We start from the raw sequence: 11978 nt of genomic DNA on the forward strand, positions 1-11978 counted from the left end.
CTGCATGTAACTGCTTGAAGATGAATGCTTATCACCGAGCGAACTAGACGCTACAGAGTCAAAAAAGAAGGTACAACAATCAATAGTATACTGGAAATGAGCAGCCACAGGGCTAATTACGCGGCAGATGAGAGAAAAAGTAGTAACATCAAAGATATAGGCTCAACTTATTCAAACTAGTAGACCACGCTCTTTTAAACACTCTTTTTAAACACTCCGTTTCATCCTGTTCTAATCATAGTAAATAAGAGCAATGCAGCAAAAACGGCGGCTCAATTATATGGTTAGCGCATGGACTTTAAACCCTGCCGTAGCTACGTCGGCTTGTGCCGACAACCCTTAACCGTATGCGGTAGGTGGACGCAATCAAGAACTGCATCACAGAGCTAAGACACTCGACTCACTAACTTCTGCCTAGCGAAGACTCTATTCGACTAGATTGTCGCTTATAAATTCTCTGGATCTATCTCGACACAAAACTCCGCCAGTACTTTCCAACTTGGGAAGAATGCTATAGCGTTGATAAGCATGGGTTAATCCTCCTATTTATGTTCCTTTCAGTAGCCATTCTCAAAGACTCGAGAAAATGATTGTCAAAGCCCTGGTCAAGGTTGACCTCTTCCCTGTCTACAAAGGTGCGGCTTTTCTCCTTCTCTCTGTCTCTCTACTAGATCCGGGGTAAGTTTGTGGCAGGGGTGAAAACCGAAACTGATACAAGATCTATCATGTAGAGTATCTTATTCCCGCCATCGCACGAACAGTTCATCTTGCTTTCTCTTCTGATCCTTTAATCCGATGGCTAAGGCCAAATGCTGCACCGTGGGCTGAGCAGGATACTGGCAGATGGAGCTGGCAGTATCGTCGTATCCAGCGTATAATGCTCGGGGGGGAGGTATTCAAATCTGCCGACGTTAGGGAAATGGCAAAATATTATCCAACAAATGGTAGAGACCAATTGTCGACAGAGACCCCCGTCTCTCCTGATGCCGCATTGTCAAAGAAAGATCCCGAAACGTCTTTGCACGAAGACGATGACGCCGGTGCGGTGGTGTTTCTATTCCCACCTTCGGGACGAAAGCCTTGGTCCCTATCGCGAATATGGCTTGCATGCAAGTTGTGGTTATTGAACTGCCTTGCACCAGCGCATGACAGTGGGGCGAGGAACAAGGTAAGCAAAGCGCTGACTTTTATTCTGGTGTTGTGCTGACTCGACTATCTTAGCGCGTTGAAATGCTCCTCGACGGACATGAAGCCAGTTTAAAGTTATTGAGGGCAAAGTACTCTCGGCAAAAGCTATGGTACCTTGAGGTTGTTGCCGTGCACCCTTCTCTACAATCACGCGGACTAGGTGGGGGCGTGATGAGATGGATCTTAGAACACGTTCATGACGACCCGGTATATCTTGAATGTACCCGAGAGGAGAACGTGAGGTTCTACGAGGGCTTTGGGTTTCGGGTTGCCGAAGAGGTTGAACTGGTGGATGGTGCGAGTCAAACTGGAGAGCATGCATTCAAGCACTGGGTCATGGTGCATCCAGGAAAGTCAACGCTGTAGAAATCCAATATCATAGGTCAGAGATGGATCAACGCTTATACCGATGGTCCTAGTTTAGCAAATAGCTTGAATATCTCATAGTCATATGAACATAAAGCTATATTATATTTACAATCATACCCATCCATGACTCATATCAAGCCCATATCCAACCCTTTTTGTCGAGCCAACTCATGCACACTCAGATTCGGATCTCCCTTCTGCCATAACTCTTCCAGCAGACTAAGAAGAATTTCGCACTGATGGGAGCCTAGCAACCCCTTTCTAATGGTTTGTTGCCATTCCGGCTTGCCACACAGGATACCGACTTCCGATCCAGCGACAAACATAGGAAACACAATCGCATTCTGAATGAGGCCATCTTCCGTTGGGCGTTCAGCTGACGCAAGACGGAGAGCATCAAGACTAGCCAGGATCCGTGCAACAAGAACGGATGTATCTGCCGGACACCTAGCAGGCTGCCGCCATGCCGAGGTAGTATTATTGGGAATAGTGGTAGAAGAAGTGTGAGCCTGTTTCCTGACCCTCAGTATACCGGCCAGCCGATGAGCCTCCCATAGGTAACATTGTAAAAAGTTCCCTGAATCGCCAGGTCAGTCCCAAAGAGTCTGCTCCGTAGTCTCTGCGCCTATCCCAGCAAAAATATCAAGTAGTGTACGAGGAAGACCGCTGACCGACTCAATACCATACCTCGGTATCGCGGGCTGGCAATACCGGCGCCAGATACCAATCCCTGGAGCCTGGCGACCGACCGAAAAGCAGGCCAGGTCCAACACCCCCATCACCTCGAGGAGGTGGATACGAAATTGAGTTTGGGTAGATTGATGGTGCAAATCATCGAGGCCGTGGCTCTGCAGAATTTTGTGCATACCTTCTAAATGCATACTCCAAGGCAGGCCGTGCATCAGCTGTAATCACATCGACGTCAGAACCTTAATTCAGAGGATAACCGACACAGAAGTTGAGGTTACGCACCCCGATGCTACACAGCAGCAACCCCGAAGTCAACGTCCCATCAGATAGGGTTGTGCTGCACGCTAGTTCTGATCGAAAGGTCCTTAATGCAGTGTCGAAGTACTCGCAGAATTGAGAACTGACTGTACTCGATAATGCGAGTTGGAATACAATGCAGATAGAATACAAGGCGCTAGATTCTTGACAAAGCTGCGGAAGACGCGGATGAAGCATGGTATCTCTTGCTGTTGTCGAATGAAGCACGTTAATGCCGTTATTCATAACTACACAATATCAGTATTAGCATTGAAAAAGCATACTCAGGTAGTTTCCTGCTGCAAACTCACACTCATTGAAAAGAACCTCATCTTCGACCGCCCTCTGCGAAGCCGCTAGCTCTAACCTCGGACTCGCATCTAAAGCTACCGACCAATCAATATCAAATAACCGCATGATTTTCATGGACCACGCTGACCAGAATTTTCTAGTTCCACCCGCCTTCTCCTCTCCTTACTAAGATCCCTCTGTCTTCCCCTCGGCCTCGGTGGTACAGGGCTCTTAACCGGTTTATCGGCACCAGTAAAGTGACCGCGCGACGCAATCCCCGTACCCCATTTTAGCCGAACCTCGTAGCCCTCGCACGTAGCTCCGCGATCGGCACAATTTTGGCATGAAGGGCGCGTGTTGTCGCAGCGACGTCGCCGTCGTTTACAAGTCCAGCAGCCCTGATGTGAGCGGGTCGACATGCCGGATTTGGAGTGTTGTCCTTGGAAGTGTTGGAAATTCGAATGGCCCGGGGCTGTTCAATCCAATGCGGGGGCGCCAGTAGATCATGTGGGTTCCCGATAGCGCGTCCGACTGCCTATTTGGGATAGCTCATTTTATGTACGCAAATCTACATGATTGATGGATGTTTTCCATAATTAAATGTGTCATACGGTACGTTGGATATATCAAATTATGAAATAAAAATCTCATGAAACATTGTAGTGTCGTATTAGTTAGCCAAGAAACAGATGATGTTTAGTTCGGCGTGGACTTCTATATTGGAACTAGTGTATCTCGGACATTCGGCATAATCTGAGACTCTATTTTTGCCGACTTCACCTTTTTTGTATCGTGGGAGCACATCCACTGCCGATCTACCGGCGCATCAAATAAACATGCTTCTTCAGCGGTGCCACGCGGCACCTTTCGCGGCCTGACAGACAACCATTGGTCTCTTCTACAGTGTGAATATCGGTATGTGCCAAGAGCTACCACTGGGGCAGCTCCATCTTCAGGCAATGCAATCATTGTCCAACAGGAGCTCCAAGCGAGCTTAGTCTATAGTCCGCGTAATTATCGATTTCCAATGAAACTATTTTGATCCTAGAGCTGGACCGGTATCCATGGATTATATAAAGTCCTGCTCATCCACCTCTCGATGAATTCGTACCTCACATAACAATCAACCGAGAACATCTTCAAAGTCCCAATGCTGAGCTTCCTTCAAATTCTCCTTGCCACTCCGGCACTCGCTGCGGTGACCAGTTTCCCGGTCATCCAAAGCAACCACGGACCTGTCAAGGGTGCAGCATCGCCTTTCCGACACGGCGTAACTGTCTACAAGGGCATTCCTTATGCCGCACCTCCCACAGGCTCGAAGCGTTGGACTCCTCCCACCAAGCCAGACTCATGGACTGAGACGCTCGAAGCAACTGAGTTCGGTCCCCAGTGTGCCCAGCCATATTCTGAGGCTGGTATTTTCTCTTCTGGAAAGAACTCGACCAGCGAGGACTGTTTGACCCTAAACGTCTGGACTCCTACTTACAACACCACCTCCGCTACCGAGATTAAGAACAAAAGCCTCCCCGTCTACGTTTGGATCTTCGGCGGCCGGTTCGAAGGAGGGTCCGGAGATGTCATCACCTATGATGGAACCGGTCTTGCTTCCAAGGATATCATTGTTGTCACTATGAACTACCGCCTCGGTGCCTTTGGCTTCCTTGCTCACCCTGACCTGTCCACCGAGTCTGGACACAATAGTTCTGGAAATTACGGTATTCTGGACCAGCAGTTTGCTCTCCGCTGGGTTCAAGATAACATTGCCAACTTTGGTGGAAACGCCAGCCAGGTCACTGTGGGTGGTCAGTCTGCGGGATCTGCTAGTGCATTGGATATGATGTGGAGTCCTCTCAGCAGTGGTTTGATCCACGGTGTCATTGCCGAGAGCGGTGCTCGCGGACCTCATGATCCTGCCACCGGTAGTGTTGCTACCAGCTACAACACCAAAGATGTTGCTGAGGAATTTGGCGTCACTTTCCTGAAGACTATGAACGTTTCGTCGATTGCCGAGCTTCGCAAGCTCCCTATGGCCGACCTTATCGATGAAGGCCAGTTGATGGAAGACGATTACTTTGACGGCACTGTCTTCTCTGACCTCTGGTCTGGACCTCCCCGCTGGCGTCCCGTTATCGACGGCTATGTGTTCCCTCACGGATACGGCGAATCTTTGGAGCTGGGCGCCCACGCTGACGTGCCCATCATGACTGGCAACAACAAGAACGAGAATGATGGAGGCGCCTCCACCGTTTCTGATTATAAGACCCTGTGGACAAAGGTGTTTGGCAACTACTCTTCTGAGTTCTTCTCTCTGTACCCCGCGAGGACGGACACCCAGGCCAGTGACAACAGCGACGCTGTACTTCTCGATATGGCCCGCGTTGGAACTTGGGAATGGGCCGCTGAATGGGCTGCCGGTGGTGCGAAGAGTGATGTCTTCGTGTACTACTTCACCAAGGCTCCTGCGGAGAATGAGGAGGGTGGCGCATACCACGGTGCTGAGATATGGTATGCTTTCAACAACATTCCTTACTCGGACTACTCCAATGTCACTTGGAATGCTACCGATTACAAGATTGAATCTGTGATCTCTGAGTACTGGGCCAACTTTATCCGCACGGGTAACCCCAACGGTGACGGCTTGGTCCATTTCCCTCCGTCCTCCAGCAACTACTCTGCTATGCACCTTGGCGAATCTTTCGGCGCAGTTCCAATCGCTGCGTCCAAGAAGCGCATCAGCTTCCTCCGTCGCTGGATGTCTACTTTGCACCAGTACTAAGCCGGGCTAGGCTTACTGTTGAATCCGGCGCTTCCGCCATGTGAGATAGAATTTGTGTTGTATAGTTTCCTTGTAAGTACTTAGACCAAAACATCCTAGTGTTAGCATCTCCACTTCGGCGCACGCTTTAAACAGGCCGTCTCGGATTTTAGCAATCTACCAATAACAGCTTCGGGAGCTTGGTAAGGTGCTTAGCCTATACTAGAGCATGATATTTAAGTACACTCCACTCGACCATATGACACCTGTATGTCTCAATTCTTACGTAGTTCTACGATCTCCCATCCCCGAATACGAACCCGTTAGCCCCGAGGAAGATCTGCAACTCCACATTTATATCCGAAGTCGCACCCTTACTTTCAAATTGAAACGGGTTATGACCGAAGATGTGGGGTGGACCCAAACCGTAATCATCACTTTCATATGCTGATGAGGAAACATGGAGGGTAGATCGTTTCTCAGCGGCCGCGTATCATCCCCTGGGAGCATTTCCATGTCTCGATATATTAAGAACGCATGCTATCGGTATAACATTTGAGCTCACAATCTTTATCCTTACATAGTCATCAGTCTTTCGCTTTGATCTATCTCATCCATTCTTTTAGACCTACCATGAAGCTGCTTTCCACACTCACTGGCATAGCAGCCTGCGGCTCGTCTCTCGCCTCTGCCCTGAGTCCCCCGGTTATCGATACTCACTACGGTACAATCCATGGTGGTCTCTCTCCCTTCCGCGGAGGCGACAAAGCTTTCGTCTACAAAGGCATTCCTTACGCACAGCCTCCTACAGGTGCAAACCGTTGGACAAAGGTTGCTGGTCCATTGAAATGGGGCAAGCTGAATGCGACCGAATTCGGACCACAATGCGCGCAAACAATCGGCAATGCTGGCATCTTCTCCAGTGGCAAGACCACAACCAGTGAGGACTGTCTTTACCTCAATATTTGGACTCCGGCCTACAAGAACCAGACCGATATGTCAGCCAAGAAGCTGCCGGTTCTTTTCTGGATTTATGGAGGAAGATTCACCGGTGGTTCAGGTGATGTCAAAACCTACGACGGCACTGGCCTGGCACAGAAAGACATCATCGTAGTGACCATAAATTACCGTTTGGGACCGTTTGGATATCTTGCGCACCCCGAATTGTCTGCTGAATCGGGCCATAACAGCTCTGGTAACTACGGCATTCTGGATCAACAAGCGGCTCTGCACTGGGTCAACGAGAATATCCAACTCTTCGGCGGTGACCCTAATCAAATCACCGTTGGTGGGCAATCCGCTGGCTCGGCTAGTGCCCTCGATGTTATGTGGAGCCCGCTGGCCAAGGGCCTCGCCGAAGGTATCATTTCAGAAAGTGGTGCGCGAGGAACACACGATCCCATGACTGGAACTGTTGCCACTAGCTATCGGACCAAGACAGCCGCTGAAAAGCAGGGTATTGCTTTCCTGAAGGAGATGAATGTGACATCCATTGCCCAGTTGCGGAATGTGTCTATGAAAGCTCTCCTTGAATACGACTCGCTTTCCGATACCATTTGGGAAGGGACTCCTTTCGCTAATCTCTCTGCCACATTCATGGAACCCCCTATGTGGCGACCCAACATCGACGGATACGTTTTCCCTAACAACTACTCGGAAGCCTTGCGCAGCAATTCCCATGCCGATATTCCCATTCTCACTGGAAGCAACAAGGACGAGTCCGGTGCCAGCCCAGACCTGTCTTACACTGCTTCCAACTACCACGATCTGTACAGCAACCTCTTTGGAGACCTTTCAGATGAATTCTTCGCTTTATATCCTGGCACAAACAGCACCCAAGCCTCAGAAAGCGCCAAAGAGTTCTACCGTGATCTCAGCCGCATCGGCACTTGGCGTTGGGCTGTTGACTGGGCTGCAGGCGGCGCAAAGAGCAACGTGTATGCATACTACTTCACCCATGCCCCTGCCGAGAACCGCGATGGAGGTGCTTACCACGGTTCCGAGCTCTGGTACACATTCAATAACATTCCCTACGCTTCGTACTCCAATGTTACATGGAACAGCGAGGACTATGCTGTCGAGAACAAGATGGCCAACTACTGGGCGAACTTCATCCGCACTGGAAACCCTAATGGGAATGGGCTGCCGCAATTCAACCCCACTACCAAGTCCCCTAGGAAAACTATGTGGCTGGGCGATTCGTGGGGAATGGGTCCTCTGACCATGAACAGCAAGCGAATCCAATTCTTGCAGAAATGGACATCCCATCTGCCTGCTTGGTGATTTTCAACTTTTGCATATGGTCTATATGTGAACCAGTGTATGGCTTAAAGCTTACATTCATTCTTTTTGATATGTGTTATAGATTATAGACCAATCCCATGATGTGAATATAATCACTCGTATATCATTATTTCGTATTCCAATGTTTAAAAGCATAGTTTCTTGGTATTACTGAGGATATACCTTGTTATTTATCACAAGAGCATGTGCAGCATATACTTATGTGGTGATGCTATCTTTAATGTTCTCAATCTGTCATCAATAAGTATTGTGGGATGTTATTACTGTCTTTTACTTTCTTACATCTACACAGGAGATATCTAGCCAAACCAAGGTAATCAAAATGGTGAACTGGGACATTCCTTTGTCTTGGAAATAATGTCGCCCTAAAACAACATATAACCCATGCACAATGTCTATTGCAGTGCGTACTTTTTACCACAAAACCAAAAACCATATCTGCAGTGAACCACAAACTAAACCCCAGTAAAGCGTAGCAGATAAAAAAATACATAATACAAAGCGGCAAAGCCCATCATGGCGGCACCGCTCGAGCCAGCAGACGAATATTATCCACAAAGCCCTTGACGAGATCCTCGTACTGGTTCTTAGGATCACCCGACATAGCAAGCTGGCCCTGACGACGAATTTCCTCAGCCGAGACTTCAACTTCAAGCTCGTGGTCGAACTCATTCTTGCCCGGTTGTTGCTGTGGTATGGTCAGAAGACTGGTTTTTGGGGGTGACACAGGACATTTGAGTAAACTTACATCGGATTTGGCTACCTGAGTCAAGTCCACCTGGTAGGCCAAGTGGCTGTAGCTCATGCGATCTTTGATGCGATCGCCCCGTCCGCCTTTGATGACAGCTGCATCTATCACTGGGAGATTGCTGACGTCGCCTGTATATTCCATTTCCAGATTGACACTGACGCGCCAGTCTACGGTCGTCCGTGGACTGCAGACGTCTACGTCGGCAACTCGACATTTGACGATTTTCGCGAGGATTTCACCGGTTCGTTCATCGGTCGTCACCCGGACTCTGGGCTTGTGTCTCGGGTTCAAATTTTGACGGATCACCGGGGGCAAGTCAGCTGCTTGAATCTCGTAGAAGGTGTCGCGTTCTTTTTTGTGCACGTATGCAAGTGGGATTCGGGTCGAGTTGGGCTGGGGCATTGACGCTTTCACAGCCTCATTCAGGAAATTATTCATGGCTCGGTGTTGCTCCTGTGGATCATGGTAAGTAAACTTCATCGGGGTCAAGGTATCCTTGCTAGACATTGGGGAATCAACTTACCACAGTCATTTTACTTTCAAACGATGTCCGAATCCGCGCATTCTCCCGATTGAGAACGCTCTCGGTTAAGATTGGAAGGTTAATCCGGTCTCTGCTGTCCATGTCGATAATATGGCCCAATTTCGCCTCAATCTCGACGATGGTCCCCTGGCCGGCAGCAGCAGAGCCTGCTGGTCCAGCATTCACATCATTTCTCATGACCACATGTTGAAACAAGAAATCGCAAAGGGTTTTTGTAATCTCCTCGTGTGGAATGAAGCCAGTAATGGACGGCTCCCAAGGTCCTAGCGAGCCTATCGTCTGCGAATTACCCTGCGAACGAAGTGAGGAAGCGGGCGGGGCCGGGGTAGCTTGCACACGAGGCATACTTGTGCTTGGTGAAGCAACAGCAGGTGCTCGTGTGACCCGTGCGACGGGTGTGACAGCCTTTATCGAGGAAGACCGTCTGCGAGCAGCCGCGGAGGGATCCTGCTGGCTTTGTCGCGCATGTTTTGGAACCGGGGGACGGGGATTGGGAATAATCGGGCGTTTACTTGTGTTGCGGGGCGTCAGCCGAGCATAGATCGGAGGCTCGTTGTACCTCCTTCTCTTTTGCTTGGGCTGTTGTGCATCGACACGTGGTTCGTGGTCGATTTCCATGTCCACGGCGTGGGCGCCTCCACGAGCGGCGGAGGGTGAACTGTTCATTTGACTGCCCGGTGCCAATGGCGAAGTTAGGAAATCTGATCCTGCGACGGTGGGCTTTTGTGCGGTGGGACTCTCAACCAGCATTCGGTCTTCGGAAGAACGAATTTGACTAGCGGGCCCTGACTCGGACGCCCTGACGATGCTATTGTGACGAGAGATGGATTTGGGACTGGCGCTCTCGGTTGGCTCTTGCTTTAAGCCACCCGAAGAGAGGTGAGTCGGCTCAGAGGGTTGAGAAGTATGCGGGGAGAACTGGCGCTGGGTCACAGGTGACTGCGTTGGAACCTGATCTCGTATTAAGGCCTCCTGTGTGGGCCTCGGGCTGGATAGGGGATTGCCGGGGGAATCGTGTCCGGAGGAGGGCGGGCGGGCAGTTGATGGCGACTGGCGTGTGGCAAAGGCAGGAGGAGGACCTAGGGGGGTGCCGGGAATAGATCGATGTGCAGTGGGAGAGAAGTGTTGCGATGGAAGAGGTTGCGATGCAACAGGAGGGCTGTGGAAAGATTCAACTGGAGCTCGGGGTGTTGTCATCACCGATTGAAGTGATTGAGAGCGCTGTTGGGAACGCTGCTGGGCGAAATAAGACTGTTGTTCCGGGTGTTGCGGTCCAGCACTCAGCGGTTGTGGTGTGTATGGCGAAACCAGAGGACCCCCGGGATGTTGGGGATGCGACCCGTATGCCGGCGCGCCAAATGGATCACGCGTGCCGGGACCATACGATGTCGAAACGTGTGGAGGTGTCTGACTGCGCTGAGATCTCACCGCTGTATTAATCACTGGGCCCGAGTTGAATTGTTGGTATGGCGATTGAACGGATGCGTAGGGTGAGCTTCGCTCTGGGGAAGCGTGCTGTGGGTATTGCAACGGAGGAGGCTGGGACGGACGTGTAGGATATTCTGAATAAGAAGCTGCCTTCTTCGGGCGCTTTTGGGGGGTTTGATCGGATATGGGAGAACTGGCCGAGTTGCTTGGAGGTGGAGGATTGGAGGCGCCGCCGTCGGTGTTCATGATCGTGCGCAAATCCATCGTGACTGCACCCACTTCGGGACCACTTCGACCACGCGAGCACTTTTATCAAGAAATCCACGCGACAGGCGATCGCGACATTCAGATCGTATCGCAAGATGTCGGGGAGCAGAAAGAAGGCGGCGGGACAATGAGCGTGGATGGACAAAGAGGAAGGGAGAAGTTCTCGAACTGCGGAATTGCGCGAATCAGGGAGCTGAGAGGATCGTCGCCGCTTTAGGGAACCGGCGACATCAAGGTCCAATGGTCTGTATAGCGTGTCAATTTGTATCGATCACAGAAATGTCTAAGCTCTACGTTGGGAGCTTTGGAGCTCAAAAATGTCCAGCGAAGCTCCCGTGGAAAACGGAGCTCTTGGAAGTATGATGCATTCGGAGAGCTTTGTTAGAGCAAGCTATGGAAAATGTCTATTATCTTTTGGAAACCACCCAATTCATACAAGTATCTAACAGCCTTTGACGTGATATATGTGTTTTAACCTCTTGAGTCCTCTGTGATGGTAAAAAGGCCACGGTTGTGATCTCGAGATGTCTTGGCGTTGACACCTGAGGCATATATTTATGCGCTAAGCCGTTTTTGGAACTATACATGTCCTTGCATCAACCTACAATTTCAGCGGAGGAAAGATGGATAGCTATGTAATGCAGGTATAAAGTAGAGGCACATATCCCCAAAGATATGATTCAGTCAGCCAACAGCCGTATTGCTTCCATCACATACCGAACTACTTTGCACCTCAGCATCCCATCTTTCCGAATGCCTTCTTGTCAACTTTAGATAGCTTTAGATAGCTTTAGGGGTTGCAATATACTGTATACTAACCATAGTAGTCTCGCTTAATCCAATCCGGGCTTATGACTGTAGGTGGATTCGTATGTCGAAATGTAGCGGTCTAATCAATGGTGTTCCTAACTCTGTATTTCTATATCGGCTCTCCTTAAAATCTATATAGAACCTCGATTACATAAAATAAATTTTAAAACATCAATAAATCTCCCGGTATGCCGCTCTCCATACGTCGACAGGTTGTACCTTACTCCATCCATAGACGTACTCCCTACCTCTCAATCACCGCAAGATCACATCAACCCCCCCCC

At 49.8% G+C, this 11978-nt stretch overlaps 5 protein-coding genes across 5 annotated transcripts; 3 read left to right on the forward strand and 2 right to left on the reverse strand.

Moving 5' to 3' along the window:
* Window positions 1-586: 586 nt before the first annotated feature.
* Window positions 587-1554, forward strand: PEX2_062930 (GNAT family N-acetyltransferase; the record flags this gene model as incomplete). Its single annotated transcript, XM_016743564.1, has 3 exons — window positions 587-678; window positions 805-1168; window positions 1222-1554. 3 exons carry the CDS (start codon window positions 587-589, stop codon window positions 1552-1554), a joined length of 789 nt encoding a protein of 262 aa, XP_016596271.1.
* Window positions 1555-2147: 593 nt separating this feature from the next.
* On the reverse strand, window positions 2148-2961 carry PEX2_062940 (uncharacterized protein; the record flags this gene model as incomplete). Its single annotated transcript, XM_016743565.1, has 3 exons — window positions 2148-2462; window positions 2530-2792; window positions 2856-2961. The coding sequence occupies 3 exons, from the start codon at window positions 2959-2961 to the stop codon at window positions 2148-2150; spliced, it is 684 nt and encodes a 227-aa protein (XP_016596272.1).
* A 1024-nt stretch (window positions 2962-3985) lies between these two features.
* Window positions 3986-5611, forward strand: PEX2_062950 (carboxylesterase/lipase family protein; the record flags this gene model as incomplete). The annotated part of the gene is made up of 1 exon (XM_016743566.1): window positions 3986-5611. The coding sequence occupies one exon, from the start codon at window positions 3986-3988 to the stop codon at window positions 5609-5611; it is 1626 nt and encodes a 541-aa protein (XP_016596273.1).
* A 612-nt stretch (window positions 5612-6223) lies between these two features.
* Window positions 6224-7873, forward strand: PEX2_062960 (carboxylesterase/lipase family protein; the record flags this gene model as incomplete). Its single annotated transcript, XM_016743567.1, has 1 exon — window positions 6224-7873. The coding sequence occupies one exon, from the start codon at window positions 6224-6226 to the stop codon at window positions 7871-7873; it is 1650 nt and encodes a 549-aa protein (XP_016596274.1).
* Window positions 7874-8408: 535 nt separating this feature from the next.
* triA (uncharacterized protein) lies at window positions 8409-10881 on the reverse strand (the record flags this gene model as incomplete). The annotated part of the gene is made up of 3 exons (XM_016743568.1): window positions 8409-8582; window positions 8643-9098; window positions 9169-10881. The coding sequence occupies 3 exons, from the start codon at window positions 10879-10881 to the stop codon at window positions 8409-8411; spliced, it is 2343 nt and encodes a 780-aa protein (XP_016596275.1).
* Window positions 10882-11978: the final 1097 nt, after the last annotated feature.

Source organism: Penicillium expansum, assembly GCF_000769745.1.
Source record: "Penicillium expansum strain MD-8 chromosome Unknown contig198, whole genome shotgun sequence".
Taxonomy (NCBI): Eukaryota; Fungi; Ascomycota; class Eurotiomycetes; order Eurotiales; family Aspergillaceae; genus Penicillium; species Penicillium expansum.